General features: G+C 38.9%; 1 protein-coding gene across 1 annotated transcript in view; it reads right to left on the bottom strand.

Moving 5' to 3' along the window:
* LOC125366928 (vomeronasal type-2 receptor 116-like) overlaps positions 1-17753 on the bottom strand; it is a 60604-nt gene that overhangs the window by 9322 nt on the left and 33529 nt on the right. The window contains exons 2-9 of the mRNA XM_048367625.1: positions 17569-17720; positions 17076-17101; positions 14013-14301; positions 12610-13416; positions 11689-11916; positions 10123-10246; positions 8272-9159; positions 5821-5907 (exon numbers count right to left, since the gene is read on the bottom strand). Of these exons, the coding sequence (XP_048223582.1) occupies positions 5821-5907; positions 8272-9159; positions 10123-10246; positions 11689-11916; positions 12610-13416; positions 14013-14301; positions 17076-17101; positions 17569-17720 (2601 nt within the window). The remainder of the gene's footprint in view (positions 1-5820; positions 5908-8271; positions 9160-10122; positions 10247-11688; positions 11917-12609; positions 13417-14012; positions 14302-17075; positions 17102-17568; positions 17721-17753) is intronic.

Here is a 17753-nt window from a genome sequence, read left to right as displayed (position 1 = left end):
CACAAAAGATGGAATAGGCTTTCATGAGACACCAAATATTCTTTTTTTTGCCCAGCAGAGTGTATATTTTTATTAATTTAGTGATTTACTTTTTATTATTATTGTAGAATTGATATAGAGAGGGATTACAGTTACATAGTTCAGGTAATGAATAATGAGTACAATTCTTTTTGAACCATGTCTCCCCTTCTGTCATTTTCTCCTGGTATTTTCCTTCTATCCCTACCCACAAATAATACACTTCATTTTTCATTTACAATTTAGTGGGCACACTATTGTACTTGTTCACCTTTCTTCAAACTTTTATGTACACTGCATTATCCACTCAAATACAAACAGGACAAAAGGAAAAGAAAACAAAAACTGCAACAATGGCAACTGAAAATGTATCCTTTTCTTGGAGTTAATTTCATAGGTATTATTTTCCATGACCATCTTCACAGAGCTATTAAGGATTTTTCAATGACTCCTATGCGGATACTCTTTTGTCCTCAGTGAGTGAATGCCTAGAGTCCTATGTAATTATCAGAGACACCAAATATTCTGTTGTGTTTTTCGTGAGTAACCACCTCCACAGGCCAACTAACAAATCCGCAGTTGAAGAGCATTTTTCAGAAGCAAAGTGTCATTTCAGATTCCATAGCAAGCTCTGCTCACAGACCCAACATATTGAACAGCTTCTTGTGACATTATCAGGAAAAAGAGGTCAAATATGAGATCACGGAATTTTATTTTCTCTTATCTAACAAAACAAAAGGGATGCATCCAACTTTGAGGACCTCATCTTGGAGAGAGGAGCCTCCTACATGGGGGATGAGAAGAGAATTGTAAGCAAGATTTACATTGAAATGCCAGTTCTAAGGCCACTATTGTAAAATTCAATGATCACTATTCTTTTCCTAATATAGTTAGGTTGAGAAACTGGAAAGCAAAAATACAGCGGAATAAAAATGAGCAAAGTAACTTTCTTTCTATCTATCATGTCTGTGAGTATAAAGGTGTGTGTGCATAAACACATACATTCTTATGAAATTAAAAACATGTTGGTTTCATAAGGAAACAGTAGAGGAAATATGGAAATCCAAATGATAGGATAAAGTGATTAAAAAGAAGTGTTTGCATATGTGAAACTTCATAATGAAAGCCTATCATGTTAGTTATGTCTTCTCAGGGTGAGAAAATAGTGAGCTTGAAGAAAATCTAATTGAACATAAACATATGGAGGACTTAATCTGAATGCAAGAATGTAGTTATGTTGATAAAGTTTTGTGAAAACTTGACAACAGTATTACAAAAAGCAAATAATATCATTTGGGGGGTTCAGTTCTTCTGATGAAAGGGATAGGAGGCCAGGAGTGAGGAAACAGAGAGCATTCATCTAGTGTGCATCTAGAGTTCCCTCAGTGATTTAAAATCCTGAGAACAAACAGGACATGGAAATAAGATGAGATGTTACTGACGGCTTGTCTTCATACTCGTATGCATTGCTGTTATGCGATCTGTTCCCAAAGTGTAGAGGGTAGAAACGCAACAATCATCACATCTCCATCCATGTGTGCTCACTGCTTCATGGTGGTAAAGCAGGGAGTGCCTGCCAAGGAATTGACAGGGAGGGGAAACTGGAGAAAAACGAGTATGAAAATCAAAGTAAACATCACTGAAGCATCTGCCAAGCTGAAATTGGCTGGAAGCGAGACCAACATTGTCCGGTATGTATAGTCATATATCTTTGTACAGGTGCACATGTGTCTTTTTATTGACAGAGAGATACCCTGTTGTACATCTTTCCTTGTAGCCTCTTGTGAATCCCCAGGGACAATGTGTAAAACCCTTCTCTGAGGCTTTGCATCTGAGGCCTTGCATCCAGGAGAAAAATATTATTTGGAAAAAGTGTTTGCCATTGTCTTTCTTCATCACAGGTGATGTGATTTCTCTCAGATCACAGATAGTGAGGCCCCAGAGATGGAGTTACTTTTGATATATTTGGTTCCACATCTGTGTCCAGAAACTTTTTGCATGAAAGCCATTTGGGATGAAGCGACTGGATTGCATCAGAGGATGCATGGAAATGGCCAGAAAACAATCTACCTCAGTGAACTATCAAACAAAGTTCATAGTACATTGTATCCACAGGGTCAGTTCACACACCCAATATCCATTACAGCCACCAGAAATTACTGGTGGATTCAAGCAGGTTTCTATAAGAATTCCATGTGCACAGCCTGCCACAAACACACCCAGTTATTAATGCCCAAGGAAGCAGCAAAGCCGCCCAAACCAGCAATTTCACTTCAAAAATTCAAGGTCCATGCCAAAATTGAGTTGCCCATTTCCATTCTGCACTTTTACCTAACAGGTCATGTCTACTGTACTTATGTACTTATGTACTTAACATAGATCAAGTTATTCCCCTGATATACTTGCCTGAAAACATGTAGTGATGGATGAAATTCCTCTTTATCATAAGGTTTAATCCATATTGAAACCAAGTCTATGTTTTCTGCTTGTTAAGATCTATTAGACCCAAATTCCACGCAGACTTTAGTGACCCTGGAGAAGACAGCTACCTCAGGGCAATGAACACACTCTGCGAGCCTGCAGTCTTGGGTGTGTATTATGGTACACTTGTCCATTGTCGTGCAGTGGCTATCACAAAATGCTTATCACAGTATACAGGAAGGACTTTGCAGTATAATAAATTTAAAAATCAGGGAGGAAAAAACACCCTTTCTAATGCGATTGATAGTGGTCTATTATACCTGACTATTCATTACATTATACAGCATTTTATCACTGAATTTAGTTTCTTGGTAACATGTAGAGAGAGAGATCTTCTTGAAACATGAACATATATGCATGCAATGAGCCTGAGCCTCACAATGTAATAGCTGTGAATAATATCACAAATATATGTCTTTTGGAACAGACATACAGATTTCCCTAATGGGGCCATGAAATTAAATTCCCGTGATTTGTGTGTAAGTGCTCTTTTTCTTCATTCTTGGCAGCATTTCTTAATAGTCTTCTTGATGATAGATACTGTCACTGGAATGAGATAAAATTCAGTGTCAGTTGGCTTTGCATTTTCTTTTTGCCAAAGATGTTTGGTGTATCTTTGTATACTTTTAAAAAATCTTTGTATACTTTTGTTAACCATGTATACTTCTGGTTTTGAGAAATGTTTTTAAGTTTATTTTCAAATTTGTTAGTTACCAAATTTATTCCTTAGGAATTTATGTTTCTGTGCTTCCAGCATATTCTGGTTACTAATCCCTTACCATGTGTTTAATATGCAAAACCTGTAGGCCATATATTCAGTCTGGTGACACTTTACTTCATGTGCCAAAGGTTTTGAGTTTAATATAATCCCCTTTGTAAATTCTTGCTTTTATTTGCTGCCTATAGAATTTTTTTCATTGTTGTTTTCATTTGTGCTGTAGTACTTTACCTTAAGCTTTAGCTCTTTAATATTTTGTGGCTTGAAAATCAAGGTAAAAAACAAACCCCAAGATCATTCACAGTTTAAGGTTTCCTGGAAACAGTATTTAGGAGAAGATGGCCACAAGTATGGTTACAGAGAAAGAAACTGTGAGGGGAGCCATTCAATTAGCACATGCACTGGCCATGTGTGTCCCAGTGTGGGGCCTTTGCAGCCAGAGGGATCCTGGCTGGCTCATAAACCAGAAGTGCGTCTGTAGCCAGCCTTTGTTCCCAGGATTGTGAGAAAAGCAATTCAGTACATGAATAGACCAAGAAAATGTGGCATATGAACACAATGGTAGTCTACACTTCCATCACAAAGAAAATATTGTACCATTTGGGAGGAAATGGGAAGACCTGGAAAAAAATATCAAGCAATGTTAGCCAGACCCAAGTAAATCCCAGGTTGCATGGCTTCCTTCATTTGTTGTAATGACAATTATGCCTGTAAATTTGCAAGTAAAGAAAGTGGATAGCTGTTGGGGTTCTGGACACCCCCTTTCTCCCCCCACGGGGAGAATGGTAACCACAAACTCTATGAAAGAGCACCCAGCCTGGCCCTCCGCCAGCGGAAGGCCAAAGGCGTGCTCACATGGGCAAACGCTAAGTTGAGGACGGGTTGCTGAAGCTTCCCCTCCCCCCAGTTCCCCCCACACATGTTACCGAGGGCGGAGGCGAAAAGGAAGGCATCAGGGACACGCTGCGGTGGTGGGAAGCGTCTCAAAGACTTTAATATGGAAGGGCACTTATATAGAAGTAATGGCGGGAAAGAAAGGGGGCTGGCCAAAGGGTCAGTCATAGGCTAGGGGTCACGTTCATCAAGTGACATCACGAAACTTCCCTTTGTGGGCGGGACAACCCCATCATGGTGGCACGCACGTGTTCACCTCCTAAGGGGTAGAGGTCAAAAGGTGGGAGGGGCTTCTATTGTCCCAAGGCTGGTGGAAGGGCAGTCTTTCCCAGGCCATAATAATCCCCAACAGATAGCAAAAGTTAAAAAATACACTTCCACATCCTTAGCAATACAGGATTCTAGATAAGAGACTCACTCACAATGGCTCAATTGCTATGTGTATGATGGAAACAATACTTATTCAGGAAGAGAGTACCAGATTCTATTTGGAAGGAATAGACTTAAACTAGATACACACACAGAGCAAGGATGCTGAGAAGAAGGAGAGACTGTAGCCACACAGGATTATCTGGCAAGGAGCTGGTTGTCCTTACACATTGCAGAAGATAAGTGTGCAATGGCATTACTCTAGGTTCTGTGCATAGCACACACACTTGCGCCCACATACACACACAGACTAACTAGGCTAGGGCTCAATCTCTCTCTCTCTCTCTCATTTATATGTACATATACAGAGATAGTTTTTACCAAACATGTGTGTGTGTATATATATATATATACACACACATATATATATACATATATATGTAGAGAGAGAATATATATATGTGCATATATATCTATATACACGTATATATGTATATATGGTTGGTGAAAGTAGACAGCAATGTGATTCAGGAAGAAAATAGTTTATTTGGGAGTGCCAAATTTCAGGGCTCTACTCCAGTGTAGGGTCTAGCATGTAGCAGCCTGACTACTCATGGAGAGACATTCCAGAGGGGAAGGAAAGAAGGAATGATGGCTGAAGTGAAGGAAGGAGGGACCTCAGAGGAGGAGGAAGTGGCCTCAGAGCCTGGAGGACCTCCACTGTCCTGCAGGTTGGCAATGACCAGTTACCTTGATTGGTGGAAGACCAGGTGCAGCCTTGAATGGAGAGGGAACAAAAGGAATGGTGGTTTATATGTACTTATACATGGAGAAAAAACAAACAGAAGTGCTAATATTCGTGGGTGGACAAATGTGTGCATGTGCATTTGTGTGTATGTGTATATAGATAGAGTATGAAGGGGACAAACACACACACACACACACACACACACACACACACACACACACACACACACAGAGCACCAAATAGAAATAATCCTGTCCTCTGATAATTTTCTACTAGGTCAGTGTGCCTTGGGCCTCTCTACCTTTCGAACTCAATTCTGCTTTGGCCTACTGAAGCTTTTGACCTAAAAGTTGTTGCTGATTTTTTTTAGTTAGTTTCTTACAATTCTTTCCTTGATTTTTTTTTCTAGAGACAAGGAGAATGAGGGGAAAACCAGTGATTTATCTTCCTTTGAAATTGTACTCGTGTTCTGAGGCACCATATATAATCACTTCTTTTTCTAAGCAAAAGAGGAGTCATGCTTTCCTTCCTCATTGGGTCAAGTTTGAAATGTTTGAACTTATTATCATTTTCCTCTGTGATCACTTGTTACCATTTTCCCCTGTGATCTCTTCCAGATTGTGTACTTTACTGGGTGTAAGGCTCTGCATAGTCTCCCCTATTCCAATGGGAGATTCAGCTATTTCCAAATACAGGGTTGGTAGGGATAATCTGGCTATTCCCCCCTCTACATAGTTCACCATAATGGTTTGTTATTTATCCTCAAAATACTTTTTAAAAGCATCTGAGTAGAATTTTACTATGTGATATGGAGCAATATATTGGGAATCAAAAGAGGTCCTTCCTAAGAAGCAAGTGTAATCAGAAGGTGTGATTTAAGAGACCTGTAAAATGAGAAGTTTGAGGTGACATAGTAGCAAAATAGTCATGAGACATCAAGACTTAAGTACAGCATGGAATTATATTTTGTACATTTACATTTAACTAATAAAATTTATCATTTTAAATAGAGATATATTAATATGAGTACATGAGATTGGGGATACTGTCTCAAGTCTCCACTAGAACAATTTTCACAAAACAATTTCATCAAAATCTCTGCATTTCCTGAAGTTATTCCACTTCATCAACATAAAAGTGATTTAAGTTAAAATAATTAAACTAAAACTTCCTCCTAAAGATGAATATAATCTAGATAAATCTCCACCCTGTCTGAATCATTAATTGCTTAGGAAATAAAAATAAAACACAAATATTCTATCCATTGATTAAAGAAATATTGTATTTACACAAATGTGGAAAGGCTTAGCTCAAACTCATACAATACTGGTGGCTCACTTAAATGAGACTTAAATTTTAAGAAAATAAAAGCTGTGCTATTGAAAATGCAGACTTTGGACATCTTTCTGTCACTTAGCCAAAGAAGAGTGTGATATTCCAATGGAACTAAATTAAAAGGTGTGGCTGATTTATCATATCCAGAAGCACTTTGATAAAGAACAAAACCCTCTGCGCACAGATAAGAATGGGAAGAAATAGCCATGCCCCCACCTAGCACCTCATGCCTGTAATCCTATCTCCTCAGGAGCCTGAGATCTAAGGATTTCAGTTCAAAGCCAGAATGGGCTGAATTGTCTGTGAGACTCTTATATCCAGTTAATCACCAAGTGAATGTGTGACCCAAGTAGTAGAGTATTAGCCATGAGAAAATTTTGAAAAACAAACTCAGGGACAGTAAACAGGCCTTGAGTCCAAGCTGCAAGTTTGCCCCCCCCCCAAAAAAAAAAAAGAAGAAAGAAAGAAAGAAAAGAAATTAAAGGAAGATCCCTGTGCACTTTGTCTCTAGGCATTCACACAAAGAGTGAGACCAATGGAAGATATTCTTAGGAGAGGAACACAAAGGCACAATAGCTATGTGCATCCTATCACATAATATGCTGTTTACTGAAATGATTTCAAGTAAATGGAAACAAAGTTTGGGGGGGGGGTTGGTTGCTGTTTTTTTTTTTTTCCCCTTGGGTCTTGTTCATTTATTTATTGTCTTTAGGAGTGTGAGTGGGGGCACAGACATGGAGAGACCAAGGGTGAAGAAATGAAGTTTTAGAACTCACAGGAAACTATGTTGAAAAGGAAGGATAAAAATTGTGGGTGGGGATGGAAGGGAAAAAGTGGGACAGAGAGATGCATAGGGTGACATTGCCTAAAACGAAATGTACTGGGCTGGGAATATGCCCTAGTGGTAAAGTGCTCGTCTTATAAACATGAAACCCTGGGTTTGATTCCTCAGCACCATGTATATAGAAAAATCCAGACGTGGTGTTGTGGCTCAAATGATAAAGTGCTAGCCTTTAGCAAAAAGAAGCTAGGGACAGTGCTCAGGCCCTGAGTTTAAGCCCCAGGAATGGCAAACAAACAAACAAAAAAAGAAATGTACTCTTTCTATAACTTTTGTAACTGCAAATAACAATAAAACAATGCACAAAAAATAACATCTTCCTAGTAAAAGCAAAATTTCTAAACATTTACTGTCAACGATCTGCTCTCTGTGTATACCCACAGTAACAATACATTGAGTCCCATTTCTCTCTGTCTCTGACATATCTATCTGTGTCCCTCTTTCTTCCCTCTCCCTCTTCCCTTCATTACTCTCTCCCACGTCTTTTTTTCTCTATGCTCTTCTTTTCTCCTTTCCCCCCTCACTTTATTCACAGTACTGTGATTTCTTGAGGCTCTCTTGGTAATATCATGCTGCTCTCCTTCTGGGTTCCCTAATACCCTGCTGGGATGCATATAGCACAAGAAGAGAATTTACCACTGTTATGTGTCAGTATGTGTACACCTAGCCCTTCACCTAGGACTTAGCTCAAATGAAACAAAGAAGAGGGGATAAAGATTAAGTACATATTAAATAGAAGGAATGAAAAGCACACAAGAAAAATTGTAAGCAATAAGCACTATTCATTCATTCCGAAATTGTATATATAGTAATCAAATATATGAGTTTAGTTTTAACAATGCTTATTTCTAATTCCATGTCTTCTACCCTGAAAGCCATGCAGAACACTTCTATCTGGCCTTATCAATATGATGTAGCACTTGGGGGCAAAGATGCAGCCCAGGAGCCCTGCACTGGAGGCCAAGATGGAGAAGACCTCCACAGCCACCATGACCTTGCCCTTGGCACTATGGTAGACAGGCAGGAAGGTGAGCCACACACTGCAGAACACCAGCATGCTGAAGGTCAGGAACTTGGCTTCATTGAAGGTGTCAGGCAGGTTCCTGGCCAGGAAAGCCACAGTGAAGCTGGCCAGGGCCAGGGAGCCCAGGTATCCCAAGACACAGTAGAAGGCAGTGAGGGAGCCCTTGTTACACAGGAGGATGAGGTGGCCATGTTCAGAGTGTGTGTCTGTTTCAATGAAGGGAGGAGAGGTTCCCAGCCAGATTCCACAGAGAGTCACCTGGATCAGGGTACAGATGGGAATGATGAAGTTAGGAGCCCTTGACACCAGCATCCACCTCATCCTTCTCCCTGGAGAAGTGACCTTGAAGGCCAGAAGCACAGTTAGAGTTTTGGCCAAGACAGCAGAAACAGCCACAGTAAATGCGACTCCAAATGTGGTTTGCTGTAGAATGCAGGCGACTGTGTTGGGTCGGCCAATAAAGAGAAAAGAACAGAGGAAACAGAAGATGAGGGAGAGGAGCAGGATGTAACTCAGAGCTTGGTTATTCGCCTTGACAATGGGGTTGTTTTGATGTTTCACAAAGACCCCAAGAACAACTGCTGTGAGTGTAGTTAAACCAAGAGCCATGCATGCCAAGGCCATCCCCAAGGGCTCCCCATAAGCCAGGAAGCTTGTAGCTCTTAGGAGGCACTGGTTTCTCTGTGTGTTGGCATACTGATGATGTGGACACTTCACACACTGCTCCATGTCTGGAGAGGATGTCAAATAACAATTATTTATTTTTATTTTCAGTATTTAATAGCAAATTTGATAGTCCCTGTAGAGAGATACTTCTGATATGTCAATACTTCCTATCATAAACCAAATCTTACCATAGATTATCACAAATATTCAGTATTATTTTTTATGTCTTTATTATGCTCCCCAACTCATTCTCACATTCTCTTTTTTTAAGGCTGATCAATTTTTTATTTACTTACAGTTGCTATCACACACTATGTCTTGCCATTGCTAGTATCCTAGAAATAACTTTGTGCATCTCTTCATGCTGCGTTGTTGCACATCTTAAACCACACATTAAAACCTGTGGATAGTTCAGCTTGCTCTTTCCTGTACGTTTCGGTGCAGAATAAATTAGAGCCCTGTGGCCCTTCCTTGCAGTTGTACTTGTTACTCCTATTCACATGTGGTCAACAGAGAATCAAATCGGTTTTGAAGCTAGGGTCATGCTATTCACAACACTTCTACCTGCTTCTTAACATCATACCCAACCTAGGGCACTTGCTCACATAACTATGAATGTTCTTTTTTTTTCTGTAGGCTAAAGGTAATTTTGAAGAGATGGTGATTTTGTCTTTGAAAAGGTTTTGACCTTAATATAATAAAAATTAAACTTATATTACTGAGCAGTTGAATGAACAATGTGGTACAACAAACTAAAAACGAATCCTGTAGGACATGCATACAACACAGTAGAAAATAATCCTATATGTCATTCAGAGCCCATGGTTTGTTTTTTGTTGTGGTGGTGGTTGTTGTTATTGTTGTTGTTTTCCCGAAGGAGCTGTATCACCCATTGCTGCCATTAAATTACTAAGTGCAGGAAGGAAGATTTCATTTTTTAATCTATTGTGCAACATTTTGCATTGACTTGCATGGATTTGGAAGACATTTGAAGAGAGTAGCGATTCCTCCCTAAACCATGAACTTACCTGTCCCATTAGCCATCTCATCCTCTGGGCAAGGGGTACAATCAAAGCAACAGGCAGCCTTTCCTTCCTGTGGGGATTTTCTGAATCCAGGACCACAACTCTCACTGCAGACAGAGTGGGGAAGCTGAGGAAAATTGGATATTTTTCTGTAACTATTAGGACTTTTACCCAAGGCTCATAAAATTCCATTGTTTTAAAGAATGTGATTATTAAGCATAGTACTTGTGTGCATCTAATTCCAATGGGTTAATTGAATGCTGTAATGGATTCCACATCACATGATGGCTGAATGGTTATGTGCAGTATCTGTGATCTCTGTTCTACTGAACTATGGAGAGGTTTGAGACCCTTCTGTTTGTTTTTTTCGCCAAACTATTTTATCATAAGGGTGATGCAAAGAGGGGTTATGATTACATAAGTATGGAAATGAGAAGTGTGAGACCTTTAAAAGATAGACATTACAGGTGAGAAAGTAAATACTAGTGCCAGCCCCATGTAGTTTCCTTGAATTCATTTCATTATGTATTGCTTTCTATTCCTCTTCAAAATGGTTAAGGGCAAAGAAAAAGAATTTAAAAGAATGCTGTAAGGTACAGCCCAGTCCTCCCTTTTATGCGGTTGAGTGAACCTCATTGCTATCATATATTCTGCATATTTTTCCAGTGCCCATGAGGTGAACATTTTCTCACACAGGTGTGTACAATGATTTCTTTCCCCAAAGATGCGTAAGCAGGAGGCTAACTAAAAATTGAATGAAACCTCCACAGGAGGAAGCAAAATAGACCTTTTAACCCCTTGAAGTGAGTCCTGGGGTACTTTCTCACAGTGTTAGCATACTAGTAAGAAACATGCAATATGTTTTGTTTTGATTTAGAATACCTGAATCGACATTTAGAAACAAATATATATATTTTTTAATTTGGGTGCTGAATTTGTGGCATGAACTCAGGGTCTGGGCACTGTCAGTGAGCAGTTTTTGCTCAAGTTGACACTCTTCCACCTGAGGCAGAGCTCCACCTGACCTTTGTAATAGTTAATTGACATAAGAGTCTCAGAATTTTTTGCAAGGTTGGGCTTTAAACTGAAGTGTAATATTGGATCTGAGGATGTCAGCTTCTGAGTAGTTAAAATTACAGGCAAGAGCCACCAGTAGCCTGCCCTGCTATTTTGCTGATGAGATGAAGGGAAATTTCTCAAGTATTACTGTTTGGACTATCTTCAAACCATGATATTCAGATCACAGCCACCTTAAAGTCTATTATCACAGCAGTAAGTTGGTGGCATCCAATCAGGTATACATTGTTATTTCTTTGCCATTCCTAGAGCTTGAACTCAGGGCCTGGGCACTGTCCCTGAGCTTTTTCTGCTCAAGGTTAGCACTCTGCCACTGGAGCCACAGCGCTACTTCCAGCTTTTTCTGTTTATATGATAGTGAGGAATCCAGCCCAGGGCTTCAGGCATGCTACCACTAAGCCACACTCACAGCCTTCAATCAGGTATACATTTTAAGGGTGAATTTTGATTACTCATTTGTCCTTAAAGCCATTACAATTAAAGCCCACCCACCTCTGTAGTTGCTATGGACCATTCTACCATATCTTCAGAGAAAGACAGTTGATGACCATGTAGAGCATATGGAGAAAACATTCCCACTTTCACCTCAAGTTGAAGACCTTCGGGAAAATTCCAAATGTTCACAATGTCATACTCTGCCTCCAATTTTCTTTTCTCATCTAAAATTACTGGATCTCCAGCAGGATTTTGAAATTGGGTGTTCTTCAGATAAGGGTGCAGCTAAAAGAGACACATCATCTTATGGTGAAGTATCTTCCAGAGTAAAGACTGAAAACATGATCTAAGAAAGCTCCTCATTGCATTAAATCTCACGTTTATAATTAAAGAATATAACAGACATCTAATAAAGTATCCCAGAAGAAATTCTCTGTAGGAATAAACATAATCTTTCTGTATCTGGATTGCTCAGAATGGAGTGAGAAGGTCTATTTTGAGGAGAAACTAATTCTACGTATAATTATGAATAAAGCAATTCTCACTTGTCAAAGCAACAGTTTGCCAAAGCCACTAATTTTATAAATGACTGTATTTGAGCTTGTTACGTTTTTAATATCAAAGTAGAATGAAACTCGGTCATTTGGGAAAATTCTGGGTAATTCTGTTCACCCAGATCATCCTTTACCATTACATAACAAACTCATAGGGACAAAGTGAATTTACAGTTTTCAAAACATCAGTGATATATGTGGAAGTGGTTTGTAACTGAAAATCTTTGCAGAACATGGAATTCATTTATTCCTTGTTACTGTCCTGCTTTGCTTTAGAGTACTTGATCACCTGGTTAGAGTATCTCACAAACATTTAAACCAGAATGATTTCTTGTGTTTTGGAAAAATACCTGAAATGTGTGATTTCATACAGTACGAAGGTAATTTGCTCATTGTTTATGACATCCAAAACACAAGGCCTTACCTGTGCAGGGGAAGCCACTGTCTGCTTTCTGTTTCCCATTGTCTGTACTTCTGTGTGATGAATTACCATTTCATGCAGAGCCTGGGCTACAGCGTACACAGCGTTGTATATATTGTAACTGTCTCCAGACATAGTCATGTCAAAAATGTGTCGAGGGAACCAATCCAAAGAGGCCTCATGTAGACAATTCTCCCATGTTACACAATCAGACTCACAATCTGAGCAATTAAAAGAGAGAAACCACAGCCTAGCAAGGAAAAAGTCTTCTATGTATTTGGAAGGGTTCACTGCCTTAACAAAATCTGTGAATCCAGAAACCTCTGGGTGATGGTGTGAGAAAATGAGAGGTATATGGAATAAACCTAGCATAAAATATCTCCTTGTCATGCTGAAATCCCACTGTGAGTTCACGATACAAACTTTGCCTTTTATGAAATATTGTTCCATACTCATCAACAAGTGTACTAGGGCTTCATTATCACCATATATAATGAGGACATTTGCTGAAGATTTATTAATCTGGTTATAAAGTCTCATGGCATTTAATAAATCTGATAGGGCATACTTTGGAAATGGGATCTCAAAGCCTATACAAACTCTATTCTTGGCCATCTGTTCTTTCAATGCAAGAAGAATCCACAAGCCATTCTCGTCTTCTAAGGTTAACAGTCCTACCCAGTTCCAGCTGAAGTAAAGCAGTAAGGAGACCATGGCAGTGGCCATCGATGTGTCCTTTGGGGCCATCTGATATAGAGCAGGGAACTTGATATGGTCGCTCAGGACTTGATCAAAAGGCCCAAAGGTAAGCTAAAGGGGATGGAAATTGGATGCTCCATGAGTAAGAAGATTTCTATGCAGTAATCATGTATATTAAATAACCAGTTGAATTAGATGGGAGGCAGATTCTTATTTTAGTTTTTTGAAAAAAATATCAAACTTTTTTTTTTTTTAAGAATACAATTGAGGGGCTGGGAATATGGCCTAGTGGTAAGAGTGCTTGACTCATTTACATGAAGCCCTGGGTTTGATACCCCAGCACCACATATATAGAAAATGGCCAGAAGTGGCACTGTGGCTCTAGTGGCAGAGTGCTAGCCTTGAGCAAAAGGAAGCCAGGGACAGTGCTCAGGCCCTGAGTCCAAGACCCAAGGCCCAGGACTGGCAAAAAAAAAATATGATTGATAAGCCTTAAAGCTCCAAATATTCCCTTTGTCTCATCTAACATTTCCCTTCCAAAAAAAAATAAGACAATAGACATCCCATTACCTGATACCTAACTCGTTGTTGTCATAAAATTTGATAGGTTTATAAATCCAATCTCTTTCTGTTACTATTTTCTAGCACCTGAAATGGCACCAAATGAGACATTTTTTTAAATATGCCCCAACTCCTAACATCCTCACCTGTGGAAAAATATAGAGGCCCAATAATGCCCCAATCTGGGCAGATGTTATTCCTGATGGTCCTGTAAGTACTGCTATACTCTTGCGGTCTCTCATACATGTGTAGTTTGGAGTGTTGTACTTCCCAAAGAGGCTAAGGAAGGGATTTTTAAATGCTGTCCATGCTCCAAATCGAAGATTATAGATATCAAATCCCAGAGTCAAGTTATGCAAAATATCAGGGTTTTTATTGATCTCTTCAATAGCAAACATCAAGGCCAAAACAAACTGGTACCTCTTGAAGATAAACCTGTGTAATGAGCAAAGAAATTTAGGAGGAGTATTTCCAAACAAATGACATTGATGGATTGAATATTTGCTTCTTTGCCAAGGAAGATATTCAAACACTACTCTCAATTAGGATGCGAAGGGGATGTAGTATCTTATGCTTGAATATAGAATTAGGTAAGAACATGAAGGGAATTTTTCACGAATGAGATTCAAAAACTTACTTAAGCTGAGCAAGAGCTTGCTTATTCTCCAATACCAAGTCCACCACAGCAATATCCTGTGGTCCATTAAACATGGAATAGGCTTTCATGAGACACCAAATACTGTATTGCCATTCTCTTGGTGTAATCAACCCCACCTGTTTGAAAAATTGTGCATTTGAGTCATCTCATTGATATTATGTGGCTACAGGACAGGGCAGGTTATCTAAAGAAGGTTCAATTTAAGAGCATCTTTCTGAAGCAAAGTGTCATTTAAGGAAAATTTGCAGCCAACTTGGCTCACAGACCCAAACATATAGAACGACTCTTCCTGCAATTTCACCTACAACAAGGGTTCAAAATGAGGTGAGGGAATTTTATTGTTATTTGTGTAACATATGAAAGAAATGGTGGGAAAGCCAAAGGAATGGTTGAAAATCTTTCTAGCTCTTCATCTAACAGAAGATTGATAGCCTAGTATAAAATAACTGTTAAAATTTAAATGCTAGTAGGAAAAAGTCCAATCAAAGAACAAACATACGAGCAGAAGATTAAAAAATTGAAAAGTACACATGGAAAATCAATTCAGAAAAAAAGTCAGCCATTTGGGCAAACAGTATAGTAGAAATCAAAGGTATAATTAGTTACTTATCACCCCCGACAGGGATTGCAGTTTTAGTGGAACTGAAAAGTGAATACAGGAAGTGAAAGAATGGAAAATATCAAGCTGAGAAGTCAGGGCCAAAGAAATTAAACCTGAAAATTCATTTATTCATTGGAGAATGCAGTGTTGGAAGAAAGGAACATGCATTTTTAAGTGATAGTATCAAGCATATAAATCTCAGAGATGAACTCTGAGGTTGAGATTCATGCTTGAAACTTGGTATTTAATTGCTGCTTCCCTGTGGTAGAAGTTATATTAATTAATTTGTTATTAAAACTCACTTGGTTTATTTAATGTAAGGAAAGTGCCTTTCAGGTTAGTGCCTTAAAAAGTCCCATGTAGGTAGAATGAGTATATATTTTCATGGCTTATTTTTACCTAGGTAAATATCTTGTCATAAATGACATGAGAGCTATAGGTTTCTCATTTCAGAGTTGAGTTTTATCCCCAGCCCTGAGTTTTAAGATATATTCATAAGTAAATTACTTATTATCCTCTCTTTCATTCATGCACTTATACAAAACAAACTATATAAAACAACGTAGCCAGTTCTTCATGCAGAAGTTCTAGAACACAGGGGTAGCTTCTGACAATCACTGATAAATTTCTTTAGTAGAAAATCAATATAAGAGGACATGTTTTGGTTCCAAGTGTACTATGTACTTGTATGGATATGTCACAATAAAACTCATTCTTAATGTAATTTGTATTAATTTGAGAAGAAAAACATTTTTAAATCCAAAAAGTACAGTTCTGGTGATGTTAACATAAAAATTAAATATTGCAGATACCTCAAGAAATTAAAGCTACCTGAGCTAGTGTCTCATATTTCTAATCCTAGCTTGTCAGGAGGCTGAAACCCTAGGGTCTTGAGTCAAAGGCAATTGTGAAAGAAAATTGCATGCCACTCGTATCTCCACTTATCCAACAGAAAGCCCTAAGTGAGGTGTGGCTCAAGGGGTAAACCATCAGCCTTGAGAAAAAAGACCAACCAACAGGTCAAAGCTAGCCAAACACTGTTGGCTCATACCTGTAATCCTAGCTCCTTCATAAAGATGAATATGAACAGAAGAAATTTCAGATATGAGAGAGAACAAAATAATGTGGGACATCATATAAAATGGCAATAGAGTGGATGACTATAATCAAAGCATGTGCTATGTGGGGTGGGACTGAAATATGAACCCGATATTTGGCACAAGTACCGTATTTTATAAATGTGGAGAAACATTGTAGGAATATCAGCAGATGATGAGTTGAGCCAAATCTCTCACCTACAGATGAAATCTGATTGCAGTGGTCCGTGTATCTACATGGAAACCCTCATGGATAAATATTGCTCTCTATCATCAAGACTGTGCATAAAATTTTACCAACCTCAGACAATACTGCTTTTTATATCTGTGGGTCGTTAAGAAATATTCACTGATTCTACAAGAAATGTATCCAATGCCTAACGTATGAAACTGTAACCACTCTGTATATCAGTTTGACAATAAAAATTTAAAAAGAAAAAGAAAAAAATATTCACTGGTTACACTCTAATACTCACTGTGTCTATTATAGCACATGAACACAAGTACTCAAACAGATATTGAGAAACTAAGAGAAACCGGGTAAAAGAAAACAGATTGTGGAGCATATCTGGCATGAAATAAATTATTCAGACCTTAGTTAGAAACAGTAAATACTACTCTCTCTCTCCAAACACACACAGACAGACAGACACAAAGAGAGAGAGAGAGAGAGAGAGAGAGAGAGAGAGAGAGAGAGGCAGACAGACAGAGAGACAATAACTCCACTTCCAAATTTTGATGAGTTAATTGGAGATAAAAGCCTCACAAATTTTCATTCCTGAGCTGGCTTCAAACCTCAAACCTCAGATATCAATGTCCTGAGTAGTTAGAGTTACAATCATGAGCCACCAACCTACAATAAAAATTGTTATCAGTGTTCTCAAAATAGGTTACCAAAAACAATCTTCTCCGACCTCTGGCCTGTGGGGATGGTAGTGGTTCTCCAGGCTTTAAGTACAGAAGCCCTGACACGGATTCCGGAATGCTTGTAATAATATTCATCCTCTGTAATGACACCTGAGATGGAGGAGATACATGGATGCTGGAATAAAGTGATGAGTTTACAGCCCTGGTAAAAAGAAGCTAAATGAAAAGAAACCAGAATCCTCACCCAGTAGCAGGCTGAAAATTACTCAACATGCAGTAAGTATAAAAGTTGCAATAGAAAATAGTGAAACAGAACTGGGTTTGGGTGCAATAGGAATTGTGGTTCAAGGTGCAGAAGACAGAGGAAATTCATGTGTGCCCCTAGATTTCTCTCTGTCATTGCCCATCCTGAGAACAAAACAATAAATGAAAATAAATTGATGAGTGACTTACGGCATGTTGTCTTCAGGCCCAGAAGCATCACTGTTACTGCAATCTATTCCCAAAGTGTAGAGAGGGAAAAACCCAGCAATCATTTCATCTCCATCCATGTGAGCTCGGTGTTTCATGGTAGAAAAGCAGCTAGTGTCGGCCAAGGATCTGATGAGGATAGGAAACTGGAGAAGAATGACTGTGAAAATCAAAGGGCACATCCATGAAGCGT

This window comes from Perognathus longimembris, chromosome 18, assembly GCF_023159225.1.
Source record: "Perognathus longimembris pacificus isolate PPM17 chromosome 18, ASM2315922v1, whole genome shotgun sequence".
NCBI lineage: Eukaryota > Metazoa > Chordata > Mammalia > Rodentia > Heteromyidae > Perognathus > Perognathus longimembris.
This window is presented reverse-complemented; position numbering and strand designations above follow the sequence as displayed.